The 17688-nt window shown below is 35.6% G+C and overlaps 3 protein-coding genes across 3 annotated transcripts; 1 reads left to right on the forward strand and 2 right to left on the reverse strand.

The window, feature by feature from the left end:
• Positions 175-7378, reverse strand: LOC109128520. The gene is made up of 2 exons (XM_019235182.1): positions 6083-7378; positions 175-1019 (listed from the first exon to the last, which is right to left on the reverse strand). The coding sequence occupies exons 1-2, from the start codon at positions 6456-6458 to the stop codon at positions 976-978; spliced, it is 420 nt and encodes a 139-aa protein (XP_019090727.1). The 5' UTR covers positions 6459-7378; the 3' UTR covers positions 175-975.
• LOC104736955 (calcium-dependent protein kinase 4) lies at positions 10886-13800 on the forward strand. The gene is made up of 7 exons (XM_010457043.1): positions 10886-11495; positions 12146-12289; positions 12371-12523; positions 12622-12737; positions 12880-13047; positions 13154-13378; positions 13468-13800. Exons 1-7 carry the CDS (start codon positions 10958-10960, stop codon positions 13627-13629), a joined length of 1506 nt encoding a protein of 501 aa, XP_010455345.1. The 5' UTR covers positions 10886-10957; the 3' UTR covers positions 13630-13800.
• Positions 13902-15905, reverse strand: LOC104736956 (uncharacterized membrane protein At4g09580-like). The gene is made up of 4 exons (XM_010457044.2): positions 15432-15905; positions 14703-14973; positions 14445-14615; positions 13902-14374 (listed from the first exon to the last, which is right to left on the reverse strand). Exons 1-4 carry the CDS (start codon positions 15728-15730, stop codon positions 14243-14245), a joined length of 873 nt encoding a protein of 290 aa, XP_010455346.1. The 5' UTR covers positions 15731-15905; the 3' UTR covers positions 13902-14242.

The following is a 17688-nucleotide window of genomic DNA, read 5'->3' on the forward strand; positions in this document are numbered from 1 at the left end:
CCGGACATGGGTCCGTTCACGGACACGGTACATGGTACCGGACACGGTACATGGTCGCTCACGGACACGGACATGGCCTTACCGGCCTTTACATGGCCTTTCCGGCCTTTCTTCTCTTCTTCCAAGGTTCGGCCTTACCGGCCTCTCCTCTCTCCTCCTTGGTACATTCTAATAAACAGGATCTTTTTTATTAATGGCCAAAGCCGAACCAGTGTTAATGTTACAAGATACAACTGCAACAGCTTAAACTTAAACACAAGAAAGCTAAGTAAAACAAGAGTTGATACTAAGTTAAGATGACATTACATCATAACCAAAAAAAGGGAAGAGAGGTCCTAGTCATCTTGACTGTCATCTATCTGCACTGTAGAGCTCATATTCATCCAGAATGATGCTTTTCGCAGCTCCAAAATTCTTAAACCAAGACGATCATGCCGATTAAAAGTAAACTATTCACACCAAAAAGTTAAACTTGACAGAATTAAGTAGAGTGATCAGGGAGAGTGATGATTAACCTCCCTTCCATGGCCTGGTGGGCTTGATCTTTCTTCAGTGGAAGTTCCTTTTTGTGATTAACCTCCAATTTCTTTTTTGAACATTCTCCTACTTTTTTAGAGTACTTCTTGGGAAAATCCCCACAGTCTACATTGGACCCTATAGATTCTTCTTTGCCCGAGAGATCAAAATGTGGAAATGCTAAAGCAAAGTAAGGACCTGATTTCTGTGCAGGAATATGTTCTCAATTCTGCTGAATCGGTTCTTTGAGAACAGGAACTTGAGCAACGGGACTTGATGGTTGTGAGATGGGATCCGGGTCTAGCTCTTCTAACTCTTCATTTCTCATTTGATGAGCTTGGTTACCTTGATTGTTGTAGGGATTAGTGTTTGTAGGTTCAAAGGGGCATCTAGAGGTAGGATGCATGATTCTGCAGCAATTAGTACAGATATTTTCCATCTTCTCGTATTGGAAGCCTATCATAGCTCTTTCACCTGATTGGAACCTCGCCCTTCGAAAGAACCTGAAACGATCAGTTATTGAAACCCGAATTTTCACTCTGATAAAGGAGACTTGGTTTGTAATTGAATCTTCAAAATCAATCTTCACCACTTCTTCAAGGGATCTAGCTATCCTGCGAATGGTTTTTTTAGTGATGTAAGGCAAATTCAGCCCCCTGATTTGAACCCAAAGGTCTAAGGATGTTAAGAAATCCAATCTGGGCAAGTCAACCCATCTCTGCAGTGCTACAAACCATCTGTTGAAACTCCATGGTTCTCGCTGTAAGACTGATCTCAGTTCGCCTTCGGATTGAAAACGAAATTGGATGAAGCGATCATCTAGTACTCTTCCATGAACCGATGAGGATAGGCCCCAAGCTATTGGGAGATTGTCAGCCACTTCAAACAAGTTCTGGTCCGCAGGGTTGAGAGGCCTGGCAATCAAGCTTAACCTATTACTTGCTAAGACTTCTTCGTAGTCAGAATTTGGGATTAAGAGCTCTGGGTCGTCTCTCCCTAAAGCTAAATATAGAAGCTCATCCCATAATTCTTTCTCCATTTTGACTCTCTAAAAAGGAAAGCCGATGAGGTTTGAAAAACGTGGGATGGGTTATTTATATGAGAAGAACAAAGGTTAAGAAGGACTCGAGAAGGTGATTAAAAGCTTTAAAATACTGCAAGATTATCTCAACAGTAGAGTTGAAGAAAGAAATCAACTGTGGTAGAAACAAAAAGTGGGAAAAAATGAGATAAGAGATAAGAGGATAGAGGATAGGAAAGTCAACTGAGTCTAGAAAGATCAGAGGAAGAGACAAAGAAACGTCAAACACACCTACCTCTTCCTTTTTTAAAAAAATAAACCTAAAAGTTGAAAAGATCTACTGCTGACTAACCAGGTAAAACGAACAGAGACCTAGTCAAACGTGATACGTTTATCCAAACCTAAGATTGAGATCTTCCTTCTACATCAAAAAGTGAATTAATCCAACGTGGTGCTCCTCGTGCCACATATGACTGAAAGAGATTATTTTTTATTACACTACATGCAATTAGGGAAGCTCCTCTGTTCGAATGTGTTGGTGCCTTCTCCATTTTCCAAGCAGTGAAAAGTTGGAGACTTCTTCTTAGTTCTGAAGCATAGAACTGGAATGAAGGCCATTCTTGAGGATAGTTTACTGCATTGATCAATTCAAAGGCATAAGAAGAGAAGATCACTTGTTTAATTTTGTGGCTAACCATGCTGTTAATAGCCCACAAAATGCTCTGATACTTTGCCTCTACCAAACTTGAAATGTGAGACTGTGAACATCGACTATGCAACCAAAATTTGCCCTTCCAATCTCTTAGAACCCAAGAAAATCCACACATTCTAGTAAATTGACACCAAGCCATTCCAATATTACATTTCAGCCAGGACTTAGGAGGATTAATCCAACCCAAACCAACTTTACCTATGTCAAACACTTTAGAACTAGCATAGCGTGATTCTATACCCTGTGCATTAAACCATAATGTTGTTTCCTCTCTGATTTTGAGAACTAATGCCATAAGGTCCTTTGATTTGCCTTCGAAGCATAGAGCATTCCTGTGTTTCCAAAGATACCAAAGTATCCAAGGAAAGCTCTTCCTGATGTAATGGGGGATTTTGTGGTTCTTTTCAAGAGAAAGTAAATAAGAGAAATTTGCAAATTCAGAAGAGTTATCAAACCCGCCTTCAGGAGTTGGGAATTCCGAGTGAGCTCAGTTTTGTCTTGCTATGGAGCAAGAGAAAAGAACATGATTGATTGTTTCTTTTTCTAGACCACAGAATTGACATCTTGTGTCTTTGCTCAATCCTCTATTTTCCAATTTGTCTGCAATAGCAATTGCTCCACTCAGAGCTCTCCAAATGAAAATTTTGATTCTCAGTGGTGAATGTAAATCCCACTCTTGAGTCTTTAATTCATTGAGAGAGGGTTTGATATCGGCTGCATAAATCAAATCTTGATTATTCAATCGACTTGCTAGGATATACCCTGTTTGGACTGAATAGTCTCCACTCCTCTTATGGCTCCAACTCCAGAAATTAGGCTTTGATATCACTGGCTTGTTTGTTGAAATTATATCTACATCCCTTGGATAGAATAAGTCCTCTAATAAAGCGTGATTCCAGTTCCTGTTAGGAAGATCAATTAAATCTGAAACCTTCATATCCAAATTAATAAAGATGTTTTTCATTAGAGGAATTCTTCTTCTGTCATCATAGAGCCATGGATCCGCCCAGACATATGTATTCTTGCCATTACCAATCATCCTCTTAATCCCTTTGAGTAACAATTCTCGTCCATGAAGAATGCTTCTCCAAATATAGGAAGGACGATAGCCCATAACTGCAGTTAGGATCTCATTGTTGTTAAAGTATCTGCTTTTCATAACTTTAGCGTATAGACAATCGGGGTGTTGTAGGACTCTCCATGCTTGCTTGGCTAGTAATGCCTGGTTAAAATCTTGCAAGTCTTTAAATCCTAATCCTCCTTAATTTTTTGTTAAGCAAAGCTTATCCCAACTTATCCAGTGAATCTTCCTCTTGTGTTCTAATGAGTTCCACCAAAAGCTGGACATTGCCGAGGTGGGTTTTTTGCAAGTTGTAATAGGTAATTTGAAACACGTCATTGCATAAACCGGTAAAGCCAGTGCTATTGCTTTTAGTAGAGTTTCTTTGCCTCCAAGGGATAGAGTGCGTTCAAACCAGCCCGATAATTTTGATTTTAGTCTATCACAGATATAGTCAAGCATATCCACCTTTGAACCACTAAAGCATTCAGGCAGACCTAAATATGAACCTGCTCCACCTTCACTATGAATTCCTGTTAACTGCTTTATGGAGTTCTGAGTATGCTGATCCACCTTGGACCCAAATGTTATTGAGGATTTAAGCACATTAATCCTTTGACCGGAAGCATCACCATATGATCGCAAGATGTTTTGGAGAGTGGTAACCTGATCAATAGAGGCTTTACAACTGAAAAGGCTGTCATCAACGAAAACAAGATGGTGAATAGCTGGCCCAGAGATAGGATCTCCCTGTCTCAGACCCCTGTGAGGTGATATCATCCCATAAGTTTGATCATTCATTAACACCGAGTATGTCACAGTTGAAACGCAAGTCATAATCCAGTGGATCCACTTATGATGAAACCCTAAAGCTGTTAGGAATCCTCTTAAATAATTCCATTCCAATCTATCAAATGCTTTGGACATATCCGTTTTGATTGCCATATACTCAGACGAAATTGTCGGATGTGTCCTTAAAGCATGTACCAATTCATGAGCTATAGATATGTTGTCAGAGATTAATCTTTTAGGGACAAAAGCAGATTGGGTTGGAGAGACTAAGCAAGGTAAAAGAGGTTGCAATCTTGAGGCCAAAATCTTGGAGATGATCTTGTAAATGACTGAACAAAGACTAATTGGTCTAAGATCTGACATTAACTTAGGATTCCTGACTTTAGGGATGAGGCAAAGTTGAGTATAGTTCCAATCATGAGGTAATGAACTAGTGTTAAAGAAGTTCTGAACTTCTAATGTGACCTGGGGACCAAGGATTTCCCAATATTTTTGAAAGAATAAGCCAGTCATACCATTGGTTCCAGGGGCCTTAGTAGGGTTTATCGAGAAAACTGCCTGCTTAATCTCTCTGGGAGTCACTGGGCTTATTAAAGAGTCGTTCATCTGGGGTGAAACTTTTGGTTGAAAGTCGTGAAACAGACAATCAAAATTTCCTGGGTTGGATGACTTAAATAACTCATTGAAGTAGGTAATAGCAACTTCTCCTTTAGATGCTTCTGATTTTTGAGTGTTTCCATTACAATCGATCAGGGCTTGTATTCTGTTTCTTGATCTAGAGTTTTGAACTGAAGCAGGGAAAATTTTTGTGTTGCAATCACCTTCTTGCAACCATTTTTCTCGGCTCTGTTGACTCCAATAAATTTCTTCTTCTTTGTAAGCGAGCAGCAACTGAATCTTAAGGCTATGGATTTGATTAAAAAAGGGGAAAGAGGAGGATTGTTCTTGCTCTAGAGCTATCTGGATCTGATGTATCTTGTTCAAGGAGTTTAAACTGTTTTCCTTTTTCCAAAAACTCAGAGCTTTCCGACAATCTCTAAGCTTATCTGATACTGATGAGTTAGAAGACCAAGACGTAGAAATAGCTTCTTTAACCAGGGGCTTATTTAAAAGCCTCTTATCAAATATGAAGTTCCCTCTATAGGGTTTGTGTGAGGAAAGAAGCTTGACTAATACTGGTCTATGATCAGATCCCCTTTTGTCAAGAAAGTTCTGATTCGAAGCTGGGAATAATTGAAACCAATTTTTATTCCCAAAACATCTATCTAATTTAATCTGAATCCATAAATCATTTCTCCTTCCTCCCCAAGTGAAACTATTAGCATAAGATGGTAATTCAAGCATTTCACAGTTTCTGAGCATATCCGCAAAAGGTAAGAAAGAAGCTTCACTTCTTCTAAGACCTCCCAATTTCTCCTCGTTATTCAGAATTTCATTAATACCAATACGCATGAGTTTTTACCATACTAAAGGTCTAGAAGAGAACAGGGGATCGACGTAAACACAGGAAACAAAGAAGACTGTAGATCCAAGCTGAACTTGAAAGTCTAATAAGTTTTTGTCTACACTTTGGAAAGTAATATCAACACTATTTTTCCAAAATAAAGCTAAACCTCCACACTTGCCTATAGGGTTGATTGTAAACACTCTATCATATCCTAACCATTCCTGTATATCTATTAATACATTACTAGTATGCACAGATTCCATCAAAAAGAAAATCTCAGGGAACTGCTCTTGACGCAATTCCTTGAGCCTTGGAATTGTCAAGTCTTGAGAACGTCCCAAGCCTTGACAATTCCAACTCAGAAGGCTCATTAGATTTTGGATGGTCCCTCAATTGGGACCATATTTTGGTTTGTGGTTTTGGCCACTTTGTGAGGATTGTTAACTTGGAGTTTGCCTTTTCGTTTACCCAACTGAAATGTTCCTGAATCTACTGATAATTCAGAAGTAAGAGGAGGGTATACCAAAGGAGTACCTTTTTTAATCCTTGCTGGCTTAAGGGGATGCTTCCGATAAGTAGGATATGAATTTGTTGTTCCCGAAGTCCCAGGTTCAGAGTTGAGGACATCATAAACATATGATGAGTTCAGTCGTACTTCATAAAGATTTTCTGGAAGAGGAAGGTCTTTTGAGTAAGGATGGGTGGAAGATGGAGTTGCAGTCTCTGAAGAAAGAGTGTCCTCTTCTGCTTGACATTTCTGAGTATAAGGTTCCATCTGAATTTCATTTGTAGCTGCAGGTAGGATGGCTACGTCTGGAGTGTTAGTCTTGTCGAGAGGAGAGCCTTGAAAATTCCAAGTAGGAACGTTGAGAGAGGATAAGACTGTGGATCTATCATGAACAAGGTCCATCTTCTCTTTTCCTCTCTGTAGGATTAGGGGGCACTTTTCCCTTTCATGAGTGAGACGTTGACAAAAGAAACACCGCTTTTGAATCCTTTCATAATCATATAGGATTGTGATAGTCTCCCCAGATGGGAGCTTTATCACTTTGGAGCGCCGGAGTGATTTTGAGACATCAAACAGAATTTCAGCCCGAACAAAATCTTTGTTCTGAGAGATTGTCGGATCATAGTCGATTAGGATAACTGGACCTGTAAATTCAGCAAAAACTTAGATCGCTTCCCTAGTATGATGATTGACTGGTATATTCCGAATTTGAACCCAAATTGGAAGTGATTGAAAATAAGTTTTCGGTGGATTTTCAACCCATCTATCTAACACTAGAGACCATTGGTTATGTGTATGCACCCCCAAATTGAGAATCTTTTCCAAATCTTGTTTGTGTTTGAAGATGAATTGGAACTTGTCTTTGGAAAGGGCAACTCCTCTAACTCGATCATAGATTAGCCACTTCCTTGGCATGTCGAGAACGATGTCTGAAACATTATGGCTGTCTGGACTGAGTAGTCTTCCCATTAAACTCATAGAGTTTGTATCCTTGGATGAGAACTGAGGTAGATCCGGCAGACTGAAAGGCTCATCTGCTTCTTCTAGCGACATAGCTTTGATCAGTTTATCCATCGAAAAAGACATTCTAAGAGGCTTACAATCTGAACCACTTGAAAGCAAGAAGCTTTGATCAGAAACCCAGAACTGGAGATCTTTGGTGTTCTTGAGGAAACTGGAAGGATGAGAATTAAAATTCCAAAGTGAACAGAAAAAAGCTTAAACATGTGTTAATCGAGTAAAGTGAACGTGTTTTTCCAACTAGATATTTTGACTGGAAGGATAAGATACTCTAGTACACTCAGAAGTTCCTAAGCCCAAAGAAGAGAATCATGATCCGTAAAATATCCTGCAAATTTTTTTTTTTTGATTGGTACTCTATAGCGGTGTATAACGATTATAAAATTATCAATCATAAAAATGTTACTATTATAAACAACAATATAAAACTGACATTTCCAAATTTTGTACTGTTTAATTTTATATTTTGTCATTTTCTATAGTTTCTATTGTCTAAATTGTAAATTTTTTACCGAATTCAATCTAATGTTTTTGGCCTGTTTTCTTAAATCCGGGCATTTCCAATTTGTCTCTTCATTCTTTATTTGTTTATCACTCTTGCAAATGAGCTGATGACGTCTCCGATGGGACGACGAGGTTTTGTTTTAACTTTCAGTTTTCTTCTTATAATTGTTTTTATATGTCAAATAAACTACCAAACGACGTGTTTTCCACTGGCCACATTGCTTAGTGTTTTAATCAAAAAAAAAAAATTGTTTTAATAACATTTTGAGGAAATCAAATAAGAAAATTATTTGCCATGACCGGTTAAGAACTCTAGACCAATAGATGATGAGTTATACTTAGTATAGATTTTAAATTAGTTACCTGTAGTTCTAGTTAACCCTGTAAACTAATCTTTGATTAGAGACGTGAATGGAGGAGAAGTACTTGAACTGAAGAATAATTTTGGCTGGCATGCATGTACGATCGATTCTTACTTAAAACGCTTTTAATTGTTTTGTGATTTATTCCACGCGTTTTCGTGTTTAGTTATTTTGAGATTGAAACTTTATATCTCCTATGAGATATTGTTATTTTGTTTATAGTTTTGTGAAAAAGGCGTTTAATACTGAAGAGGAGATGATATAAAATTGTGAATAAAAAGACTCGCAAAATACTACTATTCGAGTGAGACTATATACTTCATGTAATTTTGTGGGTCGATTAAGTCGAAGACAATCCACTTTTGTGAGTCTTCGGTTTGGTCTTTTATCCACAAGACACATTAGTATCTAATGTACTGTATACTAGATTAGGACCTGTGGTACACTGCGGTGCAAATTATTTATAACTAAAACATTTAAATTATAAATTTTATTTGTTGGTTAAATATGTTATAATTATATAATAGTTTTTAATTTTATGATTTAAAGTTTAAACCATATAATACCGCCATAGAATTTGTTTTTTACATAATATTTATTTAATCAATTTAATTAGATATGTATATTCTCTGATACCGATAGTGTTAACAAAATAATGAAATGATGTTTTACCCGTGTAACATCAAATTAATGATATTTTAAATTTATATAAATATCGATAAACCCGTCCCGCTATATAACTTTGTCCCGAGATATTTTAACTCGTACTATATCATCTTAATTTTTTATATTTATTTTTTTGTATTATATATATTAGCTTGAGTTGCTATGTTATTTATTAAGATTGTAATCATTTACATTTTATAAGATTGGCACTTCTTATAAAGTTTAAATATTTATAATACTTAGAATTCTTAAAACGGTTGAGTATTTCTCATATTTGAAGTTTCGTAAATTTTAAGTATAGTATTAATATTTTAAAGATCTTTTAATTTTTTAAAAAGTTGAAATATTTATAATATTTAAACTTTACAAATTTGAAATTTCATGAACGTTTAAATATTATTAATACTTTTAACATTTTATAAAGTTTAACTTTCTAAAAAAAATATTTATAATAACTCTACTTTTTATAAAATATAAAATATAAATATTTAACTTTTTAAAAATCTTTAATAAAGAACCGGAAAAACTAAATAAAAGTTTTTTTAAAAACTTTGAATGTCTGATAAATCAAGCTTTTTGTATTATGAATCATTTTGGTCTCTTTTATAATACAGTAAAACCTCTATAAATTAATAATGTTGGGACCAAGATATTTTATTAATTTATAGTGATATTAATTTATAGGTATTTTTAATTGTTTAATTTTTAAAAAATTATGAATTGAGACCATTTTTGCAAAATAAGATTAGAATTTTGGATGTTGTAAATTTTATGGTATTGGAATTGAATTTGAAATAATTAAAAAATATTATTGACAATGAATTACAAATATTATAGACAAATTCACTTATACACATGACATAAATATTCAAATTTATGAATAAGAATATCAATTATCGTATTTTAATAGTCTATCAAACTATCAAAATGTAAATGATGCATATTTAGAAATTGAAAACTTTAAAAAAATTTAGCTGTTTTATGAAATGTTATAGAATATTTTATATCATTATAATTTGAAGATACAACATAATAATTGTTTTATAGATTTGATGTTTAAGAGAAACATATTTTACTATATCCAGTTCCGGCTCATAGGGGCCGCGAGAGGGGCAAAAGCCTAGGGACCATACCCAAATTTGGAAAAAACCCTTGAATAAAGGGGGCCAAACAAACAAAAAAAAATTATTTCTTGTGTCAAGGGTCCAAAAAATTCAGTTCATCTAGGGTCTAACATTTTTTGAGACGGAACTGACTATATCAGTATATATATATATATATATATATATATGTAAATTTACATGATTATTAATTTATGATATTATTGGGACCATATTTTACATGGAGATTTCAAAAAAATTATTATCTTATTATCTAATCGAATTTTGTTATTTTTTACACTGTCCCGACTTGGGACTAGCAAAATTTATTAATTTATAGTGTTTATTAATTTATAGAGTATTAGTTTATAGAGTATTAATTTATAGAGGTTTTACTGTATGACTCTGAACCATTTCTCTACTTTTTTAGGCGAGGTGGGATATATTGTATCTGTAAATTGAGTAATATATGCAGGAAAAAATCACAATTTTTATTAACTAAATATATTATAGAATAATTCAAGATAATTTAAATATAAATTCAAATAAAAATGAAAAAGAATCATATATTTATGTTTGAATAAGCTAAAAAGATTTCCTTATTTTTTAAAATCTTACTTATAATTATTTTAAAAATTTTGGTAAGTAATATTAAAGTTAATGCATTAAATGCAAAAACTTTCCAATAAGTATTTTTGAGCAAAAACTACTGCAAAAATACTAGTATAGATTATTGTTTATCTAGTTTATTTTGTTAAACTAATATTCAATTAATACATCCAAATATTAGAGTCATTTTAGATCTCCAAATATTGGTAGTGTAGTGAATAAATTATTAGATAAATAGTAGTATAAAAAAACTGAAAATTTTAAAAATTGTAGCTCACAAATTATATCACAACATAATTAATAAAATCCATAAATGGCGTGTCCCTTTCAAGTTTCTATTTCTTTTTTTTTTCTCATCCAATTCAATAATTGAAATCTTTTCAATACATTTTATTTTTCTTCAATTCAATTTATTGTGATAGTATAGTTGGTAAAAACAAATTTAAAAGAAATATAAATGTTGATGGTCACGGGAAAATAAAAGAGCAATAATAATTAAATAATAATTGCATAAGACGAGTCAAACAACATAAACAATGGAAGAAGACGAAGAAGAAGAAAGGGTTCGTAAACTTCGTATCCATCTTCCTCCTCCTTTGATTAAAAACCAAAAAAGCCAGAGACTTTCGAAACCAAGAAGATGGAGAAACCAAACCCTCGAAGACCCTCGAACAGTGTTCTCCCATACGAGACACCAAGATTAAGAGATCACTACCTCCTAGGCAAAAAGCTAGGCCAAGGCCAATTTGGTACGACCTATCTATGTACAGAGAAATCATCGTCAGCTAACTACGCTTGCAAATCAATCCCTAAACGTAAGCTTGTGTGCCGTGAGGACTACGAAGACGTGTGGCGTGAGATTCAGATCATGCATCATCTCTCTGAGCATCCTAATGTGGTACGGATCAAGGGTACTTATGAAGACTCTGTTTTTGTACACATTGTTATGGAGGTTTGTGAAGGTGGTGAGCTTTTTGATCGGATTGTATCTAAAGGGCATTTTAGTGAGCGTGAGGCTGCTAAGTTGATTAAGACTATCCTTGGTGTTGTTGAGGCTTGTCATTCTCTTGGTGTTATGCATAGAGATCTCAAGCCTGAGAATTTCTTGTTTGATAGTCCTAATGATGATGCTAAGCTCAAGGCTACTGATTTTGGTTTGTCTGTCTTCTACAAGCCAGGTACTTACTTTGATTCATCCCTTCTTGATTGGAATCAAATGGTTTTTGTCTTCATTGGTTGATTTGATTGCTTCTTGAATACTGTTATGAAATTTCTTGTTGGGTTTATTGATTCCAAGAAATGGTTTGACTCTGTTTGCTTGAGCATTGTTAGGAAAAGATTGATTTTTTTTTTCTTTTTCTAATCAGGTTTTGACATTTAGCTGAATTATGTGTTGATCGCAAGGTCTTGTTATATTGTAACATATGGTTATGCTAATGAATTGATGTTTTTGGTTCTTTGATTCATCCTTTAGACTACTATATAACCTATGAAATCAAATGGTTTTGTCTTCATTGGTTCGCTGATTGCTTTCTGATACGCTATCAAGAATTGTCTTGTTTGATGCTGAAAAACAGATTTCTTGATATGCTATCTGCAGGATCTTTGTTGAATGGTCAATTGAATATTGCTGCTTGGCCATTGTTAGGGAAACATTCATATCCTTTGGAATTATTTTTCTGAATCTGGATTTGACATTTAGTTCTGAACTTGTGATATATGAATGTGTTAATCGCAAGGTTTTGTTATACGATAAACATATGCAGCGATGCTGTCAGAGCTGGAATGTGACTAAACAAAACTGTCGTTATTTTATTTGGCTCTTCAGGGCAGTATCTGTATGATGTAGTTGGAAGTCCGTATTATGTTGCACCTGAGGTTCTGAAAAAGTGTTATGGACCAGAGATAGACGTGTGGAGCGCCGGTGTTATTCTTTACATCTTACTAAGTGGTGTTCCTCCTTTCTGGGCTGGTAAGTTTATAAATCCAATTCCTTTGTTACTACCGAAATAAGCATATTGCTTGTGTGATTTATGCTTCTATGCCTTTGCAGAAACCGAGTCAGGAATCTTCAGACAGATTTTGCAAGGGAAGATAGATTTTAAATCTGATCCGTGGCCTAGTATCTCAGAAGGTGCTAAAGATTTGATTTACAAAATGCTTGATAGGAGCCCTAAGAAACGTATTTCTGCACATGAAGCATTGTGTAAGTTATTTGTAATGATAGTTATCCTCTCCGCTGCATGTATTTCGTTGTTAATTCCTATATATATGAACTGAGTTTTCCTCTGATGATATGATCAGGTCACCAGTGGATTATTGATGAACATGCTGCACCAGATAAGCCACTCGATCCAGCAGTCTTGTCGCGTCTAAAGCAGTTCTCACAAATGAATAAAATTAAGAAAATGGCCTTACGGGTAAGTAAGAAGTAGTAGCTCTTCAATCTCCACACTCATTGCTTAAGAACTGATTCTACTGGTTAGGAAGATTGATTAAGAAAAAGCATTTCAAGAACTATCTAAATGATTGCTTATTATCAAGAACTGATTCATTTGTCAGGTAATCGCTGAGAGACTCTCAGAGGAAGAAATTGGTGGTCTGAAGGAATTGTTCAAAATGATAGATACAGACAACAGTGGAACAATCACCTTCGAGGAGCTTAAAGCAGGTCTAAAGAGAGTCGGATCTGAGCTAATGGAATCAGAAATAAAGTCTCTTATGGATGCGGTATTATACCAAAACAAAAACCCTCTTTTAGAATTATCTATAGAACCATATGAAAGATGTTCTGCTACATTCTAGTAATTACAATGCTTAAACTTGTGTTTGGCAGGCGGATATAGACAACAGTGGGACAATAGACTACGGTGAGTTCCTAGCAGCGACATTACATATCAACAAGATGGAGAGAGAGGAGAATTTGGTGGTTGCGTTTTCGTACTTTGATAAAGATGGTAGTGGTTATATCACCATTGACGAGCTTCAACAAGCCTGCACAGAGTTTGGTCTCTGTGACACTCCTCTTGACGACATGATCAAGGAGATTGATCTTGATAATGTAAGAAGCCTACATGATCTGTTTCTTTTTGTCTTGTTTCTTAGTAAGTTTGGGTTAAAACTGATGGTGCAAATGCTTGGTTTGGTTAGGATGGAAGAATTGATTTCTCAGAGTTTACTGCGATGATGAAGAAAGGAGATGGAGTTGGGAGGAGCAGAACGATGAGGAACAACTTGAACTTCAATATAGCAGACGCTTTTGGGGTTGAGGACACCAGCAGCACTACACAGTCTGATGACTCACCAAACTAATTATGATACCTGTCTCATACCTTTACACATTTTGGAACTAAAAAAATGAGAACCCACAAAAGAAAGACTGAATCTGTTATCTCTCTTTTTGTTTTCAATTTTACTTTTGTAGATGAGCAACTCAAATTTTGTAATAGTAAGGATAATTTTTGCTCCATAATTTTTCCTTTATTAAGTTTCCTAAAGACAGTCTTTTTAATGTAAGAGAAGAAGAGATACAAACTCCACAATGCAGCCGAATGCAATGATTTGGATTACAGGCATCATAAGGATTTGGTCAAAGCAATGTCTTCAAGCATATACATAATCATGTATTCATGTTACTACATAAGCCAATAGGCTGCAGAGTCAGATCTCTGAATCAACATTCAATATACAAAACGAATCTCGTATCAAGATTTAGTAAAACACTTTCTACAAAGGGAATGAGGAACTACAAAGAACGGCTTCCGAACAGACGACAAAGTAATAAACCAATCAAAGCCAAAGTTAGTGGTTTTGGAAGCGATCTTCTTCTTTAGCTTGAGCTCATATACACCATAAAAATCCTGCCATGTGACTGTATGGTGCTGCTCATCAGTATCTATATAAATATATCTTTGGTATTCAGTCTTCATTCGTATACTCTCTTTCTCTTTAGGAGGGCAGGGAATATGGAGATGGATCCAATGAGGAACAACACTGACAAAGTCTTGAAATCATACAGATCCTTCACTGATCTGAGATCTCCAAGAGCCCAACCAGCCTGTATACATGAAATAAAAGTTATGAAATTTGCCTGTTTAATGTGAAAGAACCACAATAATAGGACTCACTCTGACGGTGATGTAAGAAGCTGGCATAAGACCGACTAAAGTTGCCAAAAAGAAGACGTGGAAGGGTATGTCAACGATTGGAGAAGACAAATTGATGAAGAGGTTTGGAAGTGTTGGTGTTATCCTTAAGAACAGCATGTAGTTTAGGAGCCTATCTCTTCTCTTTGCAATCTGATCCAAAGCATTAATGATTTTAAGGCACTAACCCTTAAGAACAAACGACTTAATGTATCCTAATATAACACAAAATGAACTTACCTCGGCTTGGAAGAACCTCAACTTTTCGGGCCACAACCAGTTAACCAGAGGCCTACCGACCAGTTTCGATAAGAAAAAACAAGAACATGCTCCAGCTGTTGCATTGAGTACAACAAGGAAAAAACCTCTAACCACACCAAAGAGAGCTCCAGCAAGCAAGGACATAAATATTGTTCCAGGTATCATAAAAGTCTGCATAAAGATATACGTCGAACAGTAACCTAAAATGAACCGTGCTTGGTACTCACTTGCATAAGACCCAAGATTCTCTCTGCATATATTCATATAAATGTATCATCATCATCATCATATAGTAAGTCCAAGCAAATCATATTCACATTTCAAATCAAGTCTTCAAGCTAATTTGGCTGCTCACTAAACCCATTTTTCGTAATCTTCTAAAGATCCAAACTTTAAATTTGATTTTTGAATTAGGCTCCAAATTTATTCAAGAGATCTCACTACTAAAAGCTAGACACATTCAGTTTCTCCATTAGTTTAAATTCAATTCTCAATCAATCGAACAAGAGAACGAATACAAGAAAGTGAGAATGCTGCTTTCCAAAATCATGTCTTTAAGCTAATTTGCTGCTATCTAAACCAATTTCCCAAAAGATCCAAACTTTCAAATTGGGTTTTTGAATTAGGATTCAGATTCAAGAGAACACACAACTCAAAGCTAAACACTTTCAATTCAAGAAAAAAAGGAAGAAGCTTTTATAATCTCACTTGAGCAATCGAAGATCAGAGATAGTTCTCGGGACTTTGAGCTTCCCGTATTCAGCGGCAGGCATGGTGAGGTAAATACACAAAAGACCGGTGGTGAAGACGAGGAAGACGGTGAAAAACACGGCGAATTCCCACCGTGACAGAGGAAACCGCTCCGATTTGGTGCGTTTGCTCGTCAGCGAATCATCGTTTACGAGTCCTCCTTTAGCTGCCGACGACGCCGCGGCGCTCTCTTCGTCTTTCACGAGCTGTTGTTGTCTTCCTCCGCCGTCACCTGTTATATTCCGAGGTGCCGCCATTACTGTAATGCTCTCTCGAGAAAACCCAGTTTTGAAGGAATTGAAGAATTTCACCAATAAAATCTAATAAAGGTTTCAACTTTTTTTTCCTTTTCTCTTTTTCTGCTTTTTAGTATATATATTTGTTGGAAATGAATGTGCAATTTCAGACGCAAAGAGGAAGAATAAAATATTTGTGATTCATCGCAACCATAGTATATGCCTTCTTCAATGTTTGTCTACTTTCCCTTGTCAAGTCCGTTGTTCGGTAATAGAGAAACTTCTATTCTATACAGAAGGTTCACTAGTTAGTTGATCTCAGAACTTGTTGTGAAAGTTAGAGAAAAAGAGGTTGTATTCTCTTCTTCTTATTAATGATTCAATTAAATGATACATATATATAGTAAAGGATAAAGCTCTACGTACAATAAGATTTCTAAACTAACTTAGAATAAGAGAACAAGACCGATGGGCCTTGTGGGCTTGTACATATGAACGGACTGGTTATGGAGATCCATCCTAAGAAGGAGTTATTGGTTATATGATTTTAGTAGATTTAGAAATCCAAACAAAAATCATGTGTTATTCAATCATTGATTTTAAAATACTTATCAAAATTATGTGATATTGGTTTTATGATTTTCAAATACTTGTTAAAATCCCATGTTATTCATTTAATGATTTGTTTTTGGATTTCAAAATACACATTATGTTTTAAATGGATTTGAATGAATTTGAAAGTGTAAAATAGAAAGATTCAAATCCAAGAATAAAACATGTTATTTCAAAATCCATGTGTTTTGATTTTTAGAATTTAAAATTCCATATGGATTTAGAAATCACCTCTCCAATAATAGCCCCTAAGTGATTTACAACACTCCCCCTTGGATGACATAACTGTTTGAGGATGCTGCCTCATTAAAAACTTATCAGGAAAACCCATTGGGACAAAACTATGGTGAAGGAAAAAGAGTACAACACGTATTACTCCCCCTGTTCCAAGAATCACTAAAAGTCCTTAAGTCTCCGCATCCAAATTTGGTGCGTGAGCTTCTTGAATGTCGATGTCGGTAATGACATGGTGAAGAGATCGGCTGAATTGTCGTAAGATGGAACTTGCACTTCTCCGGCCTTTTGTAGTTCATGTGTGAAAAAAAACTTAGGTAAAATGTGCTTTGTCCGATCTCCCTTGATGTAACCTTCCTTGAGCTGTGCGATGCAAGCGGTATTGTCCTCATATATGATGGTTGGTTCCTTATCGTCGGCCATGCCACAATCTGATCGGATATGTTGAGTCATCGACCTCAACCATACACACTCACGGCTGGCCTCATGCATAGCCAAAATCTCTGCATGATTAGATGAAGTGGCCGCAATGGTTTGCTTCATTGAACGCCATGAAATTGTTGTACCACTGTGTGTAAACACATAGCCGATTTGAGATCTAGCATTATGTGGATCCGATAAATAACCTGCATCAACAAAACCAACTAAACCTTCTTTGTTATGGTTAGTATAAAATAAACCCAAATCCAACGTTCCTTGTAGGTAACACAATACATGTTTGATACCGTTCTAGTGCCTTTGGGTCAGACAAGAACTAAATCTCCCTAGGAGGTTCACGGCAAAACAAATATCTGGTCTAGTGTGGCTAGCAAAGAACATTAACGCTCCTATAGCACTGAGGTATGACACTTCCTTGGACCAAATAGTTCATTATCCAAATTTAATCTTCTCACAACAATTGGGCTAAGCAATGGGTGAGCTTGGTCCATATTAAATCTCTTGAGTACCTTTTCAGTATATGCCATTTGCTGCACAAGGATTCCATCATTTATGTACTCAAGCTACAATCCCAAATAGAACTTAGTTTTACCTAGGTCTTTCATTTCAAGCTCTTTCTTTAGATATTCAAATGTTTGAGCGATTTCCCCCGAGGTTCCTAGGATATTCAAATCATCCACATAAACTGTTATGAT

Source organism: Camelina sativa, chromosome 13 (assembly GCF_000633955.1).
Source record: "Camelina sativa cultivar DH55 chromosome 13, Cs, whole genome shotgun sequence".
Classification (NCBI taxonomy): domain Eukaryota; kingdom Viridiplantae; phylum Streptophyta; class Magnoliopsida; order Brassicales; family Brassicaceae; genus Camelina; species Camelina sativa.